Source organism: Kryptolebias marmoratus, linkage group LG14 (assembly GCF_001649575.2).
Source record: "Kryptolebias marmoratus isolate JLee-2015 linkage group LG14, ASM164957v2, whole genome shotgun sequence".
Lineage (NCBI taxonomy): Eukaryota > Metazoa > Chordata > Actinopteri > Cyprinodontiformes > Rivulidae > Kryptolebias > Kryptolebias marmoratus.
This window is the reverse complement of record NC_051443.1, coordinates 10221436-10244517: the sequence shown is the minus strand read 5'-3', so window position 1 is coordinate 10244517 and position 23082 is coordinate 10221436. Positions and strand designations below refer to the sequence as shown.

Genomic DNA, 23082 nt, shown 5'->3' with positions numbered 1-23082 from the left:
CATGGGTCTCTTAGCAACACGGGCCCTCCACGCCGCAGCCTGCCGCTCGCTCCTGATGAAGAGCGGCGAGGCTGAAGGTCACCTCCGGCAGCAGCGGGGGTGTTTGAATGCGGCACAGCTGCGACGGCGAACGTGAGTTCTCTCTTCCCTCCTCCCAACAGCTGGAAACATCAGCTTTTACAGGTTCCACCAGATCCAGGTGTGCTCGTTCTTCCCAGGTCCGGTGCCGAAGAGTTCGGAAAGGATGAAGAGGAGAAAAAGGAGAGCTTCTGAGGACGGGTTGTGTACAAATCTCATGTTACAACCAACAACTCCCTCCACAGTAGATGAAAACTTAAAAAAAAAAACCCAACAGGCTATGGTTTACACACATCATAAATCCATATTATTCACACTGGAACATAGTAAACATATCAAAATGTTAGAAATTGGAGCATTTTTAGGCAAAAATTAAAAGGGAATTTATTGAATTTAATGGCAGCAACAACAGAAGGCTGTAAAAGTAAGAAATATGAATAAGAAGCAGCTGGAGGAGCAATTAGCAGCTAATTAGGTTAATTAGCAACAGGTCAGTAAGAGGACTGGGTATAAAAAGAGCATTTTAGAGGCTGAATCTCTCAGAAGTTAAGACAGGCAGAGGTTCACCAATATGATGTAAACTGCATCTAAAAGTAGTTGGACAATTTCAGAATAATGTTCCCCAATGGAAAATTGGGAAGGCTTTGAATATCTAATCATTTACAGTTTATAATATCATCAGATGAGTTTAAAATCTGGAGAAATCTCTGAGCTCAAAGGATGAGGCTGAAAGTCAGGACTGGATGTCTGTGATCTTCAGATCCTGTATTAAAACAGGTCTGATTCTGTTCTGGACATCCCTGCATGGACTCAGGAACACTTCCTGTAAACACAGTTCACTGTACCATCCATTAATGCTGCCTAAAGCTCTATCAGGCAAAGAAGAAGCCAGATGTGAACCATCAACCTATCAGGAGCTGCAGATGAAAATGAGTCTGTTCCGTTAATATGTGTGGTCTCACTGTTTAAAATGATAAATATGTGAACGCCACGGTCTTCTCTGGACCACAGGTCGTTTCAAAAGGACTGAGGCGAGCTGGAAAACTGTTCTGTGACTTTTGAAATTCTGTTTTGAAGCCACATCCTCCATGCTGAAGAGGAGGGGGACCATTCAGAAGCCTGCCTCTCTGATGGTATAGGGGTGCATTAGTGCCTCTGAAATGTGCAGCTGAACACTCTGGTTTAGGCTGCCTTCAGCACCAACATTGTATTCCTGTCGGAAAAGCCGAGGAAGTCAAACTGACAAATGAGTCTATAAACAGAGCGTTTGTATCAAACGCTGACATTTCTGATGTCAGTTGTTTTAAAATGGCAGAAATCCACTTTGAACTCGAGCCAGCTGTTAGCCCGTCGCTCCTGACCTTATTTCTCCAAACCGAGCTGGGTCAGAGAGCTATCTGCTGCAGGTAAGATGTTAACTCTTCGGGACGTTCCCACAGAGTGGTAACAAACTTCCCTTTTGAAAGGCTCATGAGACCTCAGTCTGTTTTACAGATATTGAGCTCAGACTTGGTGTGGTAGTAGCTGAGAGTCGTCCCTAACTCTCCGGTGGACAATAGTCAACCCTTTAATGGAGCACCAGACTCTCGCTGGTGGTCCTGGGTTCCATTTTTCTCCTGATGTTTCTGGTTTAATCCCTGAGGGTCTGTTTTCTCTTCTCTCTCTCTCTCTCTCTCTCTCGTTGAAGCTGCTGATTTTGTTTTTACCCCTCTAAGGGTCTAAGAGTTGCTCGTTTGGAGAACTTTAGCCCTTCTTGTTCAACGCCCCCGCTTCAGTTCCATCGTGCCCAGGCGGCGAGTCCTCCAGCATTTCCAGCCTCTGAGCGCCCTCTTCTGGGACACATCGAGCACCGCCTCTGGGCGACTGCCACAAGCTCCATGTTTCCATAACCTCCCATCCAAACAGGTTTTGTTTTATGGTTGTTTTTTGGGGAGAGTTGGGGGGTATTTGACTGAAGGGTTGTTCTTTCTCCCACAGCTGCTCTGATTTACCTGACGAGGTACGTCGGTGCAAAAGTCTGCCGCCTTCTTTTTATTTAAACATCTGGTTGGACTTGGTTGATGTTTTTCCTCACCTCCTGACCTTCATTGTTGTCATTTAGTAATACTGACATGAAAACATTTCTCTTCTAATCCAGAGATTATTCTGATTTTGTCTGAGAGACATCTGGACCCATGTGTACGTATCTGCAGTCACTCTCTGGGTTATAAAGGTTTCAAACTGATCCGAGACCAGAACCGTCTGACTGGAGTCAACATTACAAACGCACCTTAAAGCGTCGCCTCTTTACTGTAAGATTAGCCGAAGAAATGACTAAAAAAGTGTGCCATTTCCATTTCCTCTTCATTTTTATTCAGAATCACAGTGTGCTGTGGGTCCAGTTCCCTCAGAATCAGTGTCTGTAATGAAGTTTGACCCACAGGTGCATGTGGAATATATAACTGCTCCACCTGACACTAAGAACTGGACGGTTTATCCTAAATGTTGCCCTTTTTATTGGCTCATTTTTGGAGACAAACACCTAATATTCCATGTTTTACCTCAGACATACAAACATAACAGCCTGAATGATTTCCAATATTATCTCTAATGTCCCCAAAGATTTATTTGGAGACATTTAGGTTAGGTTTTTAGGTTTTTAAAGAAAATCTTTACTCATAAAAAGGCTTTACCTCTGAGAAAATCTTTTCTGTACAAAACAGAGGTTTTTTTTGCTCATACACTTTAAGATATAATAAAAAAAGGCACAATAAATGAAATACTATAAATAGTTTGGTCTTAAATTTAACGTTCAGGTAGATTTTTGTGTTGATTTCATTGGAGAGATGATTAAAAATGTAAAAGTAGCAGAACCCAGGCAAACATTTAAAGATTCTTCTCAATTTATTTTCTAAAACGATTAAATCCTTTCTCCCTGTAGATTTAGCTTGAGATTTTTTTTTAACTTGATGAATGTGAACAAATAAAAGAAAGTTAACAAGGCAAAACATGAACCATATTGGGGGGATGTTGTGTGACAGGCATTTTAAACGTTAAAGAAAATGCAAAGAGTCAGTGCGTTTTTAATTAGCTTTCTGCGATTTATTTATTGAACTCAGTAAAAGAGGGTCTGAGACGAGGGTTGGTCCTCTGAGACAGTCCTCTGATGTCCTCTGAGACAAATCTCATCTGAGGCTCAGTCTCAGCTGGCAGAGAGGACGAAGAGTCTGTCTGTGGAGGCGTCTCACAGAAGAGTTTGGCCTGCTGGGTTTCTGCAGACGCTGAAACCAAAACACCACAAACATTCAGAGGATCTCAGGAAAAGTGAGTTTGATCAAATGTCATCTTGTTAGATTTCCTTCACTGTACCTTCATCCCTCCTCCTCCTCCTCTGCCTCTTCCTCTTCTTGCCCTGAAGACAAACCCATCAGAGCCTGAGTGTGATGAGTGTGTGTGATCAGCTTCAGTGGGCTCATCAAAGTGTGTGTGAGCAGAGTGGACCTACATAGTTGTCGCTGGTGGACCACTGGGGGTGTCTCAGTTCATGGAGGCGCCATTCCTGCGCAGCCTGCTGGTAATATTCAGCCTGTCCCTCAGGAGACAGAGACTTCCACTGTGGACACGAGACACGACACTAAAACAGCTGCTGTACAAACACATCCCAACTCCCATGGTGCACTGGGCTTCTAAAATCTGCTTTGAACTTGGCTTTCTTCTGTGTTCCTGTAAGAAGAAAGTCAGTTCTCACCCTCTGTCCGAGGATTTTGTTCACAGCTCTGCTGCTCTGTCCCCGGAGCTCAGCCAGCAGCTTCGGCTGCTGCTCTTTTAAAAACAACATGAAGGCGTTTGGAGGCTTTTTCACATAATTCTCTTCCCTCTGCTTCTTTCTGCAGGAACGAAACCAGAGTTGGAGCTCACATGTCGTCACGGTGACAGACTGAGTGAAGATGAGGAGCACTGGACTGGACTGAGCTGCGCCTGAAGACTCCTGATCCACAGACAGAGTCCAATCTTACTCTGAGCTGCAGGTGTTCAGAGGAGCAGCAGCAGGAAGAGCCTCAAACAACACCACTCCGTTCCTGCTCACAGAAACACACACACACACACACACAGAGGCTCAGCAGCTGATCTTCATCAGGCTGTGTGTGTGTGTTTGACTTACAGCAGTCCAACAGGATGCAGGACGATGTTGTGAGGGAGGGGGACCACAGGTACGCTGATAAACTGCAGACACACACACACACACACACACACACAAAACCTTTGATTAGATTTGCTGCAGTGACGTTATATTTCCACCAGGTGGCAGGGTTCATCTTCTCCTTTAGCTAGAGGAACTGAAACTGATTGATTTTGCTGACATGAAATTAAACCAAATCTTTTGGAGACCTTTTGAAATTTGTCCCTCCTGTCTGTCAGAGTCTCACCTGTCCCTGTCCCTGTCCCTGTCCCTGTCCCTGAACATCTGCTGGGTTATCAGGAGCTGATCCCAGGCAGGGGCACCCACTGAATGCTCCAATATGAGCCCCTCCTGTCTGAGGGAGGGGGCTGAAGTCAGGCTCAGCAGGGAGGAAAAGAGGAGGAGGAGGAGGAGGAGAGGACGAAGGATTTGGAGGGACAGAAGGGTCACCCATCAGGGTTAAGACGGTCTCCTCGAGGGTGGAAACCATCTCCCCCCACTCCATCCCCTCTACGATCTGTTCAAACTCTTTGATCAGGTCCATGTTGGAGGCAGAGATCTTTCAGAGGATGGATGGACTGATGTCTGAATCTGAGACACACATTGATACACAGCTGCTTTTCAGCCTCTCACACAGGAAATCTCATTTCTCATTTAAGATCGAACTGTTTCTGGGATTCAGAACAACAAAAAAAAAAACATCAGAACTACAAGAATAAAATCTTATTTTTGAATCCTAAACCCCTGTCAGCAACCAGCCTTTGTTTTAACTCGAGTAAATTCATTTTCTTTATTGTTCAAATCTAAAACAGTGACATCACAGGAAACTTTGTGCTGCAGAACAGGAGCAGGAAACTCATCGTGTTTAGGTGTATTATTATTGAGTGTATTAGGTATTAACTCTGCGGAGTCAGATGAGAGTTAAAGTGTGTGTTTTAGATGAACAGAGTCTAAACTCAGCTGACTCTGTTCCTGTTGGTACCTACCAGCTGTGTTCACCGACGCTTCACTTCTCTGCTTTGAACAGCTCTGAGCTCGTTTTATTCAGGCTTCCCTCAGCTTTCGTGTCTCTGAAGAACAAGTGTTCACACTGGGACGTCTCCTGGTGAAATGAAACAGTTTAATTTCTCCTTGTTTGTCATGTTCTATAGAACTGTTACCGTGGCAGCGGCTCATTTAAAATGTCACATTCTACAGTTCAAATGTAAATAAGGTTATTTCACGTGGCAACACTTTTACTTTTCTTGCATTCTCACGTGATAAGCAGGATTTCTGACTCGTTTTAAAAACGTTCATTCAGTGAAAAACAAACTACAAAAATAAAACTTATTTTTACCTTTCTTGAACCTGAGTCAACATTACAACCACATCTTAAAGTGCTGCTACCTACGATTAGCCTCAGAAATGACTAATAAATGGTTAATAATGAAGCTGTAAACACCTAATAAACTTTAATAATCTGTAAGGATCATGCTGACTCAAACAGTGAGCCAACATTTATCTGTCCTCTCTCTGTTTATCTGTATTCTTCTTCATGTAGGTTTTAAATATGAAACATGTTCACTAAGTTACCTACATGTCAGCACTACGAGCTGCTGTTGATATAAAGTTTGTTTAAGGTAATAAAGTTATTTAGTTAAAAAAAAGAAGCTGAGCAACTCCTATAAACTCCATTTATTGGATTAAATTAAAGGATTGACTTTTGTCAAATAGTGAGCCTGCTGCAGTGTATGAAGTGTTTCAGAACTGTCTTTAAGTGTGAATTAAAGCTTTATATATATAATTTAAAACCTCATAAAGGTTTAATAAATCCTTTATAAAAAGGTATCCTTATTGTAAACTGGTTCCAAAAGCGGCAAAACGTTAGAATGTCTTCAGAAGTGTGTCTAAGTGCGGTTAACTCATCGTGCGCCTGTTATTTATTTAAAATCATTCAAATAAGATATAATGAGGTAGTTCTGTGTTTTGATGCCACAGGGCTCACGATTAAAGGATCACTCAGGTTGCAGCCTTTAAAATGTTTTAGCCCAGCATTTCCTGGAACTAGTGATGAAACGCTGAACGCACGAAGTGTCCCAGAGGCGTCGACACCATGTGTATCTGGACATCGTGTGAAATATTAACAGGCGACTGGAAAGAAACATGCAGGTAAAAATAAAGAAAAAAGCAGCAGTCTGTCCGGGTCAACTCCACAGACGTTCAGGAGTCACTGCTGGGGATTCTTATACAGCAACCACCCTGTGTTATTATTAATGCCTTTAAAGAGTTCTAGTTTAGGTTTTAGGTGGATTTTTAGTCTGGTTTTGTCTCGTTGCGGTCTGTAAATGTTTGGTCTGTGTTTTGCATTTAGTCTCAATCATTTTGTCTCTGTGGAGTCATTTAGTGTCTGTAAATTCAGGCTTTTGTTGTTTCATGATCCTTGAACGCCTCTTATAGTCGTCTTATTTTGGTCACTTTGTCTTTCCCCCTTTTGCGTAACTCTTTAGGTTGCTGTTCGTTAATGACTGATCCAACACGGAGTTCAACGCTGATCAGATTTATTAGGGTGCACGACAGAGACAGAGCGCTGGGAGGATGGAGGACACTACGATGAGTACGAACTGCTCCTTTAAAGTGTCAGGAGAGTGGAGGTGTTGATGGACGACGAGGATTAAACATCAGTGCTCATTACAAAAAAAAAAAAACAAAGAAGTCACAGAAAACACTTTTGTTTTTCAATAAATAAAAGCTACACACAATAAATAGAAATCACAATCAGCTGCAGAAGTTTCTCGTCTCGTCAATCGGCTGTCGTTCAAGTTCAAGAGCAGAAACACCCCCAAAGATCATGATCATGAAGAGGACGACCTGCCTGGTACCATGAAGCTGCTGCCGGTCAGTCTCTGCCTTAGATCTCCCTCTGCTGGACACAAAGGCCAACTACAAGTGATCTACAACACATCATCTCCGAGGCAAGACTGACTTATTTAATGAAATGATTTAAAATTCTAAACTCAAATATTTAAAAAAGCACACAGACGAAGTGGTGACCATTGTCCTACCCCCCCTCAGATATGATTACTGCGGCTGCGCTGCCTCCGCCATAAACTGATCTTGATTTATAACGGCCCCTCTTCCATCTGAAGTGGCGCCGAAGTTACAACGGACAAAAGAAGAAAAGACCACGAGCAGCGGGAGCAAAACGTGTTTTGTGCACGTTTGTGCAAAAACTGGATAGGAAGACTTGCTGCTGTCAGCATTTGGATAAGGCGTCAGTCGGGCTCCAGAGGGACACAAAAGCAGCATCAGAACCTAGGTGAGGAACCACTCCGACTTGGTTCCTTCATCTGGGCTTTTGGGTAGGCGGTTAACAAATCAGCACGCCGTCACCACCTGTGACTGTACGGAAAACTGCCGAGCCCTGAGTGGAACCACAGGTGACCTGAACTCATATCCTGCGGCGCCACCGCTTAGGAACACAGCGTCTCTGGTTGTGAAGCCACGGTGACGTCTGTGTGCCCTCCATGCCAGACAAATGTAAAATATGATCACCCGGCTTCATGCGAACCCAAAAAACGACTCCTATCGAGCTCCATCCAGCGTCCTCTGTGTCTAATTATTGCTTTGACTCACGGTGGAGTGCTCTGGCAACTGCCTGATAACACTAGCCCTCCAACCCCGTGACGCCAGCACTCACTCGTTCTGGAAGAGGTCAGCTCCTCCTAAAACCTTTACATCAGTGGTCTGAATGTGAACCGAATCACGCTCAAATCAGACCCATGCCTTGTTTAAGTCAGTGAGTAAATATGATAAATATGAGAAGTTAAAATGCAAAAGCAAAGCTGGATGTAAATCAGGTGTTTAAAGAGGAGATTACTAACAAATCCATTATTTCTGTCTGTAAATCTCAGCATGTTTTAACTGCAGTTTATTTAAGTCAACTAACAGAGGTTACCGGGGCGATCTCTACCCATGATGCTCGTGACCAGCCGGAGTTAGGAGAACCAGCTTTATGATACCAGAAAAACCTGAGTTTGTCCTAAACCTGCAGGCGTCTCTTCAAGATGTCCAACTCTGGAGGTGGAACTACGTGTCACATGAATGATGATGGTGAGCAGATATATAATAGTGATGAGTTGCAAGCAGTGGTGGTTATAAGTGCAGCACTTTGTAATATGTGCGTCAGGTAAGGTTAGTTGGAGTCGACCAGAGCTGGCCATCATCGACGACGTTCTGATCCACGAGGGACCAGCGAACCAGCGCACCCGCGTCCACGACTGGTTAGTTACTATAGTGATGGGGCCCTCTAAGTGTTTGCTGATTGGCTATCTAAAGGTATGGCCTGTTTGTTGCCTCCTCTTCTACAGAGGAGGCGCTTCGTCGAGTGTGCGTCGGGAACGGGCTCGCTTCCTGTTAGAAAAGGGAGGCTTTCTTTTTCAGTTCGTTTCGTCTCCATAGCGACAGGCGGTCAAACTCGGCGATAGGCATCCCGAACAGTTTCTGGAAGTCCTCTGGGGAGAGGTGCCTCTGTCAGGACAAAAAAATAAATAAATAAATAAAAGAACAATCAGTACAATAATATTTAGCAATGGTAAAAAAAAAAGAAGAAAGCTTTTTAAATTTGTAGCTGTGTCCCAATTCGGCGGCCGCATCCTTTGAAGGCTGATTACATCACAGCAGCGAGCCGAAGGCTGTCCCAATTTGAAGACTCCTTCAAATGTGGCCCACAGATGCGTCCACAACTACACAGTTGTGGATGAAGCGAGAGATGGAGAAACGTTTTAAATGTAAGTATGTTCAAATCTGGGATTACAAAAATTAAAAGCCTAAATCAGTTATGATGATAGGCTTGTGTCATTTGGTAGATATTTTTTGTATTATTTTTTGTCAGAGATCAGCGGGTCCCATAGTTCTTCAACTATTGCTGCTAAGCTATTTTTTGGGAGCAAGGAGCAGAAGATATAAAACATGCCGGCAGCAGAGATAAAGTTCCTGTTTTTCCTCTAGAATTAAAAAAGTAGTAAAAAATAATTAACATTTCGATCTCCATTCTTTCTTCGGTTGAGCACTGTCACAGTTGCTAGGTAACAGGACATATGCCGAGGTAAATCTAAAAGCTAGACCCCCCCCATTCACAACCGCTGACTACCCGGTCTTGGAAGGACCCGGCTGCTGAATTGGGACACAGCTGATGTCTCCGACGTCCTGAACCTCCCAACAAACAGATCCTGGAGTCACAGCACAGATGTCATCTGAACATCAGCAGCCTCTCATCTAACACAGCAACACGGGAGCCGATCCTCACCTCCAGCCGGGTGCGGTCCACTCCTGGAGGCAGCTTACAGCGCCCCCTGTGGGTCACGATCAGTGCTTCGTATGGATAGATCTGAAGAAAAGGAAAGTCGTCTCATTATTCTGATTATTTAAAGACAGAGTGCTGCTCCTTTCAAATGCTGTACAAGTATTACAGAAATGGTACTTTAAATGATGCAAGTTTAAAAACAATCCAGGTAAAATCTTGTTGACATTAAAAACCTCTTTTTCAAGAGCGATCTGCTCAGTGAACAGGGTGGGCAGCGTCATGCTTCTCCGGTCGATCAGGTTAATTGGTGCGTTCCATTTGTACTTCAAGTTTTTAAGTAAGAAGTAGAAAAATGAGCTAAACCTGCCCTAAAGTGGGAGGTTCCTGACCTACTCGACCTTAAAATGCAACACAGAAACTTGCTACTGGAACGTGGTTAGGTGTAGCAACATTCCCACATCTAACTACAGTTTTATTTTGTTATTTTCACTTTTCTGTCTGGTTGGAATCATTTCTGTGGATCAAACCATCTCCAAAAGAAGGTTTTTATACTGTACCTTTGCTGCATTTTGACCAGTTGCTGCAGACGGTTTATTAAAACCTGAAGACAACCGGTTCACTTTCTACCTGGGTCTGTTCCTGCAGAAACCCATGCTGGAAACCTGACCAGGATTAGCTGTTGGCTAAAAGATCCCACATGCAGTATCAACACACCGCCTCTCGACTGTCAGGGTTAGCCGAACCTGATCTCCTAGAGAAACCCAGGTTAAGCTGAGCCTGCCTGGTAGCAGAGGGGTCCACGTCTGAGGAAAACCCAGCTGCTGGTTCGGTTCCGGGTTCGGCTGATCTCACCTTCTGCTCCAAGATGCTCGGCAGAGAGTTGCCCCTGTCCATGCGCTCCCTTCGAGACTCTCCGTTCTGCACAGACACATTTCCGACACACTTTGTTCTACAGATGCTGCGGCGCAGTTCACACAAAGACGGAGGAGCTGAGCCGTCAGCGAGCACAACGAAGGAGCACGATGCAGGTTTGGCACAAAACACACACTGACTTCAGACTCAAGAGGTGGTAACATACATCTATATTTAGAAAGCTGCAGGGGGAAAAGAAGCACTTTTGGCCCAATGTCCACTGCTTTGTCTCCTTGAATCAACTAATGTGGGCAAACATTTTCACAACAAGCGCAGCAGCCTTAACATACACCACAAGAAGCCTTTCAGGTCTGCAGAACATGAATCCCTTCTTGAACCTTTTCACACATTTGTAAAATATGGTGGGAAACGGCAAAATACTTAATGCAGTTACCGCTGAGTGAATCGTGCAAAACCACAGCTGAATGTGAGTATACTGATTTAATAAAGACAAGTGAATATTGTTTTCTCTTTTATCGTAAGCTGCTGTTTCTCCTGACAGCAAAACGTCAAACCAAGTGAACTTTGGGTCACGTTACAGACAGGGATAAGACAAGCGACAGACTGATACGAAGGGTGAAGAACAAATATACGGAGCAGTAAAATACCAAAACTAAAGTTAGAGGGATGATATCTGAATAGAAACTAGTTTTAGATGTTATATTTTAATAATGCACTCAATGACAATAAAAAGGTAAACACCCAGACAGAGAGGTGGAAACGGCTTGAAACAGAAAGGTCACATGACAGATCTAATGGAAAACAGAGATGGCAGTACGGGAACACTGCTGGTCCCAGGTCAGCAGGGCGTGCTGACCCATCGGGTCTGGAATACAAGCAGTGATTCAGTCCAGAGTCACGCAGCCGCTGTAACACGTCCTCAAAAAGCAGCAGATGGACACTTGGTCAGCGCTGACGTTGGAGCTGATTCTATACGTTTGTAAAAAAAACAAGATGTCTGACATTACCAGTCCAAAGAGACACACCTCGCGTGGACAGGTGTTGTAGAAAGACTGCAGCAGGGGCGCGGTCTCAGGAGGAAGTAAGAAATGCAGGAGTCGGACTTGTCGTGGCCTTCAGTGCACACAGTGATAATTCGTGGTTCATTACCACGATTCATCGCTGAACGATTCGTCAGCGCCATCAGTTCATGCCTCCTGGTTTAGACAGCACTCTGCTCTGGTGTTAATGGCCTTGAGGCGGCAATGCTGAGTCATGTTACAGATCAACACAAGGTGCCGTAGAGAGTCCAGTACAGTGACACTATGACTTGTTCTAGATGTGCCAGCTCCATGATGATCACATCGTTCCCGCACCCATCGCTGGTCTCCGTGTGGACCAAATGAGGTATTAGCCATCCCCTCTGGGTGCCTAACCTTTTTTGTCATTGAGTGCAGAAGATATAATCTAACAAATAGTAGTCAAACAAAAAAAGCTCAACAGGAAGTCCTGCTTTTGGTAATTAATGTGTCCATTTGTTGTCCTGTCAGATAAACAGACTCAGACGTATTTTGAATTATTAACACTGATGTTTAGAGTTTAACAAAACCTGAAGCCTGTGTTGTTGTGTGAAATAAAACATGCTTTTTAAAACTAATTCCTTCCCTCCTTTACGTTTATTGGACAACAGTAGGGCAGAAATGAATGGAAAATGGAAATAGCTGTGGGGAATAATTTATTTAGTCTCTTGATAATTTACTGATTTCTTTTGTTCTTTGTGCTCCTGCGTTCTCCACACAACCCCAATAAGAGTGTTCAAAAAGGGATGTGAGCCGATTCAATAACATGCTGTAAAAACAGCTGTCCAGGGAGGAGTTATTGCAGCACGTTGAACTGGTCATGCACATGCTCACACACACACACACACACACACACACACTTACCTGAGCAGCTGCAAAACACAAGAACACACAGGGACAACACAAAGGTTCAGAACAGAGATGAAAGTCATTCGTGTATTCTTTGAAAAGGAGCTTTAAGCAGATTTCTGCGCAAAAACTGTCGAGTCATGCAGAAGATGTTTTTGTTTTTTGTTTTTTTAATCAATCCGAGTGAAAGAATCGATAGGTTGCTTCTCGGTTTCCTTTATGTCAGTTGCATTTCTGTAACTCTGCAGCGATGAGGACAGAAGAAGGGAGGACTCCTACCTGGTCGACCTTTATCTCCGTCTGTGGAAAACTCTGCCGACTGCATCTGAAACAAACACAAACATCAAACTGATTCAGGGTTTTCTTTGCATTCATTTTGTCTACCAAGAATAAGAAATGATCATATTTTCTTTGGGCTAAACTGTTTTCAACATATGATTTAAGAAAAGGCCTTCTCCATGTGGTACAATTTATATGAGACGATTTTACTGCTGGGATAAATAACTGTAACTTGTTAAATAAATATGACCACAACATAAAGTAAGAAGCTAAATATGCGGCAAAAATGTAAACATAACAAGCAGATCCTGTAAATAATGGTTTTATTTTGAAAATTTCCGCTATTTTAAAGGATAATGTTGATTTATTTCAGGAGACTTTTATTTTTAAAGACAAAATAGCAAAATAAAGGAAAAAACTTCCTCAAAATAAATAATTTTTTTTTTGAAAGACACTTTTTTGAAAGAAAACTTTCATATAAACACGACTAATGTATGTTGATATGTCTATATGTTTCGATTTATGGCCGACCAATCAGAGAAAAGGATTAAATGGAGGCGTGCCTTAAAGAGACAGGAGCTAAAACAGATAAAGGGTCGTGCAGGAAGCTGACTGTGATTAAATAAAGAGGTTTCTGAGAGCAGGATGCATCAGATGGACATTACAGGCTGAAGACATGTTAGAGCGCCGTAGTTAAAGTTTAATTCTGCAGCCTGTGTGCTCACACAGCAGAACCTACTCTGGTCAGGCCGGAGCGGGAAGGAGACTTGGATGCACTCGCTGACAAACCTGCCGGTGAGAAACAGGGGAACGGAGAGACGTGACCAACAGGGAACTTCGTCTAAAGCCGAGGTGTTTCAGGCGATACGGCGGACTTACTGCCGTGCATGTGCGTTCTGTCGGGCAGCGACTGTGTCTTCCTCCTGAAGTGAATGCCCTTTTCCTTCTCCTCCTTCAGGATCAGGCGGCCCAGGTTGGACTTGATCTGGAGTCGTCACAAACACAAACAGCTGTTTAACATCCCAGAACACACAGAGCGTCATGGAGTCTGTCAGCAGCTGAACAGAAGTGCTGAATGATTGTATCACCACCAAACTCTGAGGTTTATCTTGATAAACAGGACAGCAATCAGGTGTTTTGGTTTAAGTAAAAAATGTGCGCGAAGAGATGAGATGCTAGCTGTGGTGGCAATCTGGAATCGGGCTGAGTTCAAGAGTTTCATTCAAATCCGTCCAGTGGTTTTGTGAGATATTTTGCGAACACGACGAACAAATGAGCACACACAGAAAGCGGCAAACTCGTCTGTCTCTGCTACAGCAGGTATGATGGGGGTCTGCAGACAGATGTGGACCAGCTGTGGGGGGCACCAACCTTCTCCAGCTCCTGCTCCTGCAGCGTCTTGGCTTCTTCTGTCAGGTCCTCAAACTCGTCTTCCTCCTCCAGCTTCTTCTTCCTCCACTCGATCTCTGCCGGAGTTCAGCCTTGAAGTTAAGCCTTTCTCCATCTGAGTGTTCACTGGGATTATTGTGTGTGTGTGTGTGTGTGTGTGTGTGTGTGTTACCCATGGCAGCCAGCGAGGGCGGGCAGGGCCAGTAGTCTGTCTCGATCTTGGAGGGCTGGTTGGGGTCCGGCGGCTGAGCGGCGGGAAACTTGGCGGACTGGACGACCCCGCGACCCTCTGCCTGCTTGTTCACGTCTGCGATGGGGGACAGAGAGAAGCAGCTGAGAGATAAAAAGCGAAGCAAACACAACGACCAGCGGAAAGAAACCAGGGCTCACCCTGTTTGTAGATGGGGGGCTTCCTGTAGATGTTGGTGCCGTTATCTGAACAAATACAAGAACTTCATGAGAAAATCCACACTTTTCTGACTGAGGCACGCTAACACTTTTATCGTCTGGCTGCTAAGAAAGTTTAAATCAGGACAAAATCATTTTAAATTTCCCTTTTTTTTATATTTTCTACATTCAGCTAACTGCAACTAATTTAATAATTAAGATTAGAGATATGAGGAAATTTTCAGATAAAGTCAGTCAACATGTTTGCAGCAACACATTTTACAGCTTTTCTGCACTGATGCACTGTGCTTTTCACATCAGGCGTCTGGTTAGAATCAGCTTGTGTGTGTGTGTGTGTGTGTGTTTTACCTGGTCGGTGGAAATGCTGCAGGCTCGTGCTGATCTTGCGTTCAGCCTGCAGCTGCAGCATGGATCCTCCAGGTGAGCCACTGTCACTCTCTGCTCTGCGACCTTTCACCTGTGCAGAAAACGGTGGGTTAACGCATCAGCTGCCACCTGTGGATGAGTCGGGATGAAATCTGGTTTGGCCTCTTTTACACTGAGACTGAGCCGATAACTTTGATGAACTTGTTTTTTTTTTTTTTTGTGCTCTATCACCAGATAAACAAGCGTCTTACGTTGTGACAGTCTGTGTGAGATCTTTTGCGATGGGGTTCTGCAGAAAGGTTATGAATAATTACTATCTTACCTGTTGTAGACAGCTTTCAGACAGCCTCAGTGTGTGTTGTTTGCAACAAATTGCAAATGGTATATGGCAGGAAGTTTCCACAAAACTCCTTGCATCCTACATAAACTGCTGTGAAGTTTTGAATATTGGAATTAAAATGGCAGAAATCTGCTCTGGTCATAGCCTAGTTGGGACTAGTCATTAGCTCATCAGTCCTGTCAGAATGAAACTAGTTCTCCAAACTGAGGCTGTTCAGAGAGCTATCTGCCATCTGTAAGACTTCAACAGTTCATAACGTTTCCACAAAACCCCTCTTTAAAATTCCTGAATTTTCCCTTTAACCTCAGTGGTAAATGGCTCATGTTGGCTTCTAACAAACAAAACAAAACCAAGTGCTGCTTAAAATCCTTGTTTATCTGGTCTAAACTCAAAGAAACGTTTATTTTTTGAGCGAGCCACTTATTGAATTGCTCCGAAATACAACGGTCTTATTTCCCCTTTGCGGCTTCTTCAGACAATCACAGCAACTGAAGCGGCGGTGATGGAAACCAGCGACGCTTCAGTCATTACAACAGAGCCCCTTCCTGTTTCGTAGCTGCAGGCACCAAATGTCACAGTTCTAACCCTCTGACGAAAACAAAGCGGCGATTGAAGCTGAAGAATTCGACGAGAGGAAGGAGACGAACGAAACCACAGTTTTTCCAAGCGCTTGAAGTCGAGGAGCGTGGGACAAACGCGATGGGTCACCACTGGCTCTGCTGCTGTGTGAGACATCGTAAAACAGGACCAGTGGTTTGTGTTTGTTTTACTCTAAATCCACCGGTCAGGATCTCGCTGCATTATTTGACCGCCGCTGTTGTTTCCGCTTAACAAATAACCACGAAATGAGAAGAAGGACTCACGTTTTAAGACAGAAACAATTCAATTCAGTCTTGGAGCTGAATGGACTAGCCACCAGCTCATCAGTTTGGTCAGAATTATTAACTTTACTGCTCCAAGCTGAGGCTGTTCAAAAAGATATCTACAACAGGTAAGATAATAATAACCTTTCAACAGGACCCCACCTCAAAATGGGCAAAATATCTCTTTAAGACCCACCCTAAGTGGGAATAAAATATTATTTTACCGGACTGTAAGTCTTTCTGATGTCTTATCCTGACTTCCTGACCAGTAAAACCTAATAGGCTTATCTTTCAGAGCGCTGTCTCGTACATTTTATGTTTTTTATATTTCTTTGCTTCTCCCCAACATTTTCGTTTGTGTGTTACTTCCATGAAATGCTTTACATTTATATACTTTTCAGATTTTTTAAATAAAATGAAAAAATAGAAAATATTAATATGCTAGTTTCCTTTACAGCCAGAAGAAAGAAACACCATATCAGAGCAGGAAAAAAATAATTTAAACCTGAAAACCATCTTCTGTCTGTGCAACATGAGGGGTGAGTATGACATCATGACCTCACAGTCAGGGTTACGTGCATTCATTTTGATCAGGCAGACGTGAAAGCAGCTTGTGGCGGCTCTTACCTCAGGAGACATGTTGGGAGACGAGGTGGTGGGTGACAGAGAGCGCTGCGGAAACACAAGGAGATTACCGATTATTCTGGATCTGTGACGTCCTCACTTTGCTCTCTGCCTCTGCAGAGAGGAACACAGAGGAGCAGAGGCCGGGTTTCTGGGAAGCATTCCTTCTACGACGCACAGAGCTCGTCCTCTGGACACCTCCCGCTGCTTGTGCGGAGGCGAGTGAAGAAGTGCGCCTCCGATTGTCGAAGAATCGTCTTTTTCCTCCTCAGTAGTGCTGCTTGTTTGCACGTTACGTGTGTGTTTCTGTGTGTGTGTGTGTGTGTACCTCTCTGCGCGGCGGGTCGAGTGGAGAGAAGCTCAGGTGCGGCTGGTAGGTCATCAGGTCGGGCCTCTCCACCTGGAGGATGGCTTTGTCTCGGGGCAGAGCTGCCAGATCTTTGTACGCCACCACCTGGTCGTTCAAACGAGTCTGAACACACACACACATACACACACACAGGTCAGGCCACCGTACACATTCACATCTTTTAGGTCCTGCATTAAAATTTTAAAAAGAAGTATAAAGTGGCTTCTGTTTTGTTAGTCAGTCAAACAGGGGATTGTTTAGACATCCAAATAAACAATCTATAGATCTCCTAATTTCACTAGTTATGTGACTCATTTTACTGGTTTGTGTTTTCACTTTAATTTCCTTCGAACAAAAGCATTATTCTCAACAAAATACGCCTGATTTGTCAAAATAAATCTTGCAGTAGTTGAGCAGAAAGTAGAATATTTGCTTCCAGTATGAAAAACAGTAAAAGGCATGAAAGACAAGGTGTAAAATTCAAATATCTTAGATATTCATGGTAAAAATAAAGCACTCACTTTCAATGCCACGGTTTTATAAATCAGGATAATAAATGAGAGCTGCTGGTCCCCATAAAATCCTAAAATTGGGTAAGTTCATTTTGAGCAATAACATGGTGTCATGATGCAAAAAAGCTTCCTGCGTCCAAAGAGAATGAGTTCCAGAGTACCAGTAAGTGTGAGCGCCTCTATAAAAGCAGGGATTTAGGCAGTTTGCTGCTCTGTGGGGGTCAACACAATGCCAGGGTGGAAAAACATCAGCAATGACCTTAGAGGAAGCAGTTGTTCCTACTCAACAGGGTTTATACGTCCAAACTATTTGGGGTTCGACATTCAAGGAGTGGGCGTCCCATCAAATTCACCCCAAGTTCAGACCGCGCAATGACAAAAAAAACTGAATCTTATATTCTACAGGCTTCAGTTAGCAAACTAGTTTGTGAAACAGGACAATAATCCAAAACACAGCAGTAAAACCACAACAAAGTGACAGAAGACACAAAAACAGTCAAAGACTCGGTTTAAGATTAGAACCTAGCTGCTTATACAAATGTTAGTAAACCTCAATTAACTAAAGCAACACAGTGAAGTCAGCAATATGACACATTAATATGATCAAACAAGAGGCGATAAGTTAAAGTCACTGCAAATCCAGTCCTCTGGAGTTTGTTCCGCGAGCGTTACCATGATGCCAGCAGCAGGGGACCCTGGGGTGCTCGGGCCCCTGGAGGACGGCAGGTTAACTGGGGTTACACGGCCCTCCACCTGCGAGGGCAATCAGAAACATTCAAATGGTTAAACCAGACATTTATTCCACCTTAAGGGGTGTTTTACATGCTGTAAGTTGTGTCAGTAACAAAGGCAGCCATTAGGGTCCAGCAAACTAAAATAAACAAAGAAGAGGTTTCCTTTCTCCCGCAGCTGTCACAGAGGACGCAGGATGACTGATTACCTTCTGCATGGCTGGAGAGGAAACCGTCCTCCGGTTTGAAAAACAGCTGCAGAGACACAAGGAGAGAGAGACGTATTCCCTGTTACACACCGTCTCATCGCAGGCGCACATCGGAGCATAAAGGAGTGTTGCGAATGACTCATCTGAATCCCCCAGCTTGAGTAAAAGGCGAAACCGTGACATCTCAATGACAAAAAGGGTGAGTTTAGGAAAAAAAAAAGAAGTGATTTCATCAAACAGCTCAACTTTGTGGGTTTTGATCAACAAACAGAAGAAAATGATGCAAGGGGGTATGTAATATTCTTAGTTCCAGCACATTTAACTGGAGCGGTCCTTCAGCAGTCTGCAGTCTCTGGAAGACTCCCAAACAGGTTTCCCTCAAGAATGTCTTCATATTTTGCACCACCCAGCTCTCCTTCCACTCTAATCAGTTTCCCCACTCTCTGCTGGTGGAAAACATCCCCACAACATGATGCTGCCACTGCCATGCTTCACTGTTGGGCTGGTGTTGTCAGCATGATGGCAGGTGGTGGATTTGTGCCAAAAAGTTCTATTTCAGTCTGACCACACGTGTTCGGACAGCTTCCAACGAGCTTTTTTGGTCAATTCCAAACATTCTGTCTCCTTTTATTCTTCAAACAACATCTTTTTCCATGAAGCTCAGCTCCGTGCAGCTTACAGTGGTCCTAAGGACAGATCCTCCCATCTGTGCAGAAGTTTTCATGGGTGACCCTCTGTTTGCATCATCTTTCCGTCTCCTAATAATGAATTTGATCGATTGTTTTAATACCCAATTAGATCTGTACTTCTCCACAACGTTGTCTCTGACCTGTGTGGAGAGTTCCTTGCTCTTCATGATGCATCTCGCTTGGCGGCAGGCCGCAGTACTTAGAGGTGTTGATTCTAGGGGCTATCAGAGCAGGTGTGTGCAGCACACCTGAGCTCATTAGACAGTCTTCTTCAGTGTCTGGTTTTTAAAGCATTTTGTCAAAGTTCATAGCTTCTGTTGTTGTCAGAGAATCGGAAATTGTTAAATCTTCACAAAATGTGTCAGATAGCGTGGCAATCGTGCACACGTGCTGAGGAATGTTGTTTCGGATGAACACGCACCTTGCCCTGTGAGATGTAACACGACGCTGCAATGTTGAAAATGACACGTCAAGCAAGTCTGTAACGTGTGGTCAGATTGTTCTTAGTCGGCAGGTTCGGGCAAAAAATGATCCAGTCAAGAAACCTGACGGAGAACAGGGTGGGGTTGCTTCAACATTCAGGATTTAAACCCAGGAAGAGTGCTGCAGCCGAGGACCGGCGACACGATCCTCGGTCTGAGTCGTGTTTCAGACAAAGACATACAGCCTGTCCCCTTTGGGGGTGGAGGCTGGACATGACAGAACAAGGAGACAGAGACACCACAGAGACAGAGACAGCTCGACTGTCATCAGAACTGCCTCCAGGGGACGGCGGGTGGTGAGGGAGGGGCGGGGAGGAGCCGCGCTCCCAGGAAGCACACCTTGGCACTGTAAAACACAAGAGCTCGTCTGCTAATGCTTCTCTCTCTGCTGGGGGAGGACGTCCCCGTCCTCTGCTAAAAGATCCCCTCTTCCTGTGAACGGGCCCTTTTTTTTTCTTCATCTGCCTCCCTCCTCCTCCTCCTCCCCCTCCCCTCCTGTTTATCAGCTCCCCCAGCCGGGCCAACACCCAGGCCCTCCTCAACTGTTACTGGTGTAGTTACACTCCTCCTTCCTTCCAGAGAACCGGCGAGCATCCTTTTGTTTTTTGAACGGCCGCTCGCCGCGAGCTCAGCCGTAAAAACTGGCCTCGGATCAGCAAGAGGGGAGCTTGGCGCTGCCCGTCCTCAGCTGAACCAGATCTGTTCCCTCAGGGGAGCAGCTTTTCAGGCACTTCCTGTTCAAAATACCAGGGTCCACGGACCACAGCGTGCGTCTGATCACACTTCAGGGGTTAGCTCAGCGCAGAGACACGTCCAAATCAGACACCTCCTGTTCTAGTTTTTATTACTTTCAGGTTCTTTTCAAGGATTTATGTCTTTTTGCTCATTTCTTTTAGGTCAGTGTTTTTTTTTTTTGCCTGTAACAGTTCTTTTTTCAGTTATTTTGAGTGAGTGTTTTGAGTTTTTATGTCCTCACTTCCTGTGTCTCATTGTATTTTTAGGCTCTTTGTTGTAATTTTGATTTGTTTTACGTTTGGAGTATACTGCGTCTCTCCAAAAGGCAGACGTAGATGATAATGTTTTTACTTGTGTCTGTTAGCGAAATATCTCACAAATCACTGGATGGGTTTTAATAAAAGTTACAGAAAGCGATTGTTGGGCTGATTCAATATGGCTGCCACAGCTAACTGACCATAAAAAACACAGAAATGTCTGTAACTCAGTCACTTTTACACATATTGATCTAAAATTTGGTGTGGTTGTAGCTGAGACTGATCCCCAACACATATTCTGAGTGTGAACAAATCGCTCTAGGTTTTCATTGAAATCTTTTAACTCTGGTATCAACTCTGTGTCTGTTAGCAAAATATCTCATGAACCGGTGGACAGAATTTAACGAAAATTTCAGGAAATAATCATTGGATGCACATCTGCAACTGATCAACGTTTGGAGCCAACACTATTCAAGATGGCTGCCGCAGCTTACTGACCTTAGAAAACACAAAAATGGCTATAATTTAGCCAGTTTCACAGATATTGCCTTAAAATTTGGTGTGGGAGTAGCTGAGGATCATCCCCATAAGATGTTTGTTCTCGAGGCTGCAAAATCGAATTTACACGATCAATGCGAGTATTGACCGTTTATTTGTTACCTTTAACGCGACAGTTTCGAACCATCAGCATTGAATTCAGAGGAAATATTTTATAAAACGTTATCGTGGGCCAGTTAAATCATCAGTGAGGTAGTACTGTGAGTAAGAAAATACGTAGTTTCCCTGCTTGTGTGTGTGTGTGTGTGTGTGTGTGTGTGTTTCTCTGACAGCCATCTGAGCGGTAGCAGTCTGAGTGTCTTGTCAGTCTGATAGTCTTATCACTGAGAGCTTTTAGCTGCCAGAAACCCATTGATGGGTTCAGCTCAGTGTTTGTCTGTGTGGCTGACTAATGGGACACACACACACACACACACACACACACATACATTACAAGAGATGGGCTAAATGTACATAATCTGACAGAAAAGCTGTTCTTCACAACATCAGTGAGAATAAGAGAGGAGGGCTATTAGACTCCATGATCCACAGCTTCAACTAAGGAGGATTTTCATCAATGAATAAGATACAAACTAGTAACAACAACTAACTAAACCACCTGACCAGGTTTTACGGGGAATTACGTCCACCGTTTTGTCTGAATTTGATTGAAATCTTCACTGAGTCGTTTCTATGAGCAAAAATATTCAAATTTCTCTTATTTCCAGTTTGCGAACGTCAACGTTTAGACTATATTTTTGGCCATTTTTGACACTAAAGTGATTTTCTGTGGAGGTTTCAGCTCTGCCACCCCCCTTGTTTCGAAACAAGCAATAACTTTTTCCACCCAACTGAACACAAAGATGTTCTCTTTTCTCTTTGACATGACAGTAAAACGTTCATACAGGACCTAAAATGCAACTTCGGCTATGTGCTGAGCTTTTATAGATTTAATGAGAGGGGGTAAAAACATCAAAATCAAACTGACCACCAAGAAAATCACCTACAAACTACTTTAATTTTCACATTTTATCACCACTTTAATCACAACCAGTCATACCTATTAGCTTGAAAACACTCCAGAAGTAAAACATATTAGTGATTCAAACAAAAGCTCACAACTGTGAGCAGCATCTTCATTATTTACTGACCTTTTTTATGGGAATACTTACCAAGGATAACAAATGACACTAAATACCTGATTGTTATGAAACTATTATGAAGGTAAAAGTCTCATAAAGAAAAAAAAAACAATTTTTACACCATTTGGTCCTTTAAACTTGATTGAATCTGGTTGTACTGTATTAGAATTGGACTGAACTGAATTAAATATAACTTAAGTAAAATAAAACTGACCAAAATTAATACATGTAAGATATTTTGAAACTTTAAAAATTATCTACTCATATAAGAATGAATGCTATTATCTTCAACCTTTAACATTGACTGTTTTTTTTGGTTCATTTACGGTCTTAAATTGTATTTTATGGTTTCCTTTTTTGACAAAAAATCCTAATTAAAAGCCCCCTCTTCATCTCCGACGGATTAAATAACATTTTAAAAGCCTTTCCGAAAATTTTAAGGAGCCGACAGGAGGGGCTGCGGCGGAACCTTGGTGCTGGATGGAGGCCTGGAGTCACCTGAAAACACAAACAAACCTGCGCCTGTTCGTCCCGGAGCGGAGACGGTAAATACCGAGAAACGCCGAGAAACACCGAGGCTGCGACGGGTCACGTGGCCTGCGGCGGGCCGAGGATCAAGAGGCGGCGGCGGGGAGACGGGATGAAGGAAGGAGAGAAAAAAAAAGATGGTCCTTACCTCCGAACAGCGGTGCTCAGGGTGAAAACATCCAGAGGCGAAACCGAGCGAGGAGGAGGAGGAGGAAGGATGGAGGGCGGAGGAGGAAGAGGGGGAGGAGGTGCGGGCTGCTTTCAACCCCCCCAGGAGGAGGAGGAGGAGGAGGAAGCTATTGCTCCAGCGGGCAGGTCCACTCTGATGTTCGGAGGGGGGGTGG

At 43.9% G+C, this 23082-nt stretch overlaps 2 protein-coding genes across 2 annotated transcripts; both read right to left on the bottom strand.

Moving 5' to 3' along the window:
* Positions 1–3150: 3150 nt before the first annotated feature.
* LOC119617688 (transcription factor 7-like 1-C) lies at positions 3151–4808 on the bottom strand. The gene is made up of 7 exons (XM_037979550.1): positions 4485–4808; positions 4220–4281; positions 4074–4136; positions 3806–3944; positions 3563–3670; positions 3427–3469; positions 3151–3338 (listed from the first exon to the last, which is right to left on the bottom strand). Exons 1-7 carry the CDS (start codon positions 4779–4781, stop codon positions 3160–3162), a joined length of 891 nt encoding a protein of 296 aa, XP_037835478.1. The 5' UTR covers positions 4782–4808; the 3' UTR covers positions 3151–3159.
* A 1949-nt stretch (positions 4809–6757) lies between these two features.
* On the bottom strand, positions 6758–23082 carry dmtn (dematin actin binding protein). Its single transcript, XM_017427479.2, has 16 exons — positions 22887–23082; positions 18369–18414; positions 18101–18181; positions 16896–17039; positions 16571–16615; positions 14723–14831; positions 14357–14401; positions 14139–14273; positions 13949–14043; positions 13457–13562; positions 13317–13366; positions 12578–12623; positions 12314–12321; positions 10371–10436; positions 9522–9602; positions 6758–8743 (listed from the first exon to the last, which is right to left on the bottom strand). The coding sequence occupies exons 2-16, from the start codon at positions 18375–18377 to the stop codon at positions 8630–8632; spliced, it is 1134 nt and encodes a 377-aa protein (XP_017282968.1). The 5' UTR covers positions 18378–18414; positions 22887–23082; the 3' UTR covers positions 6758–8629.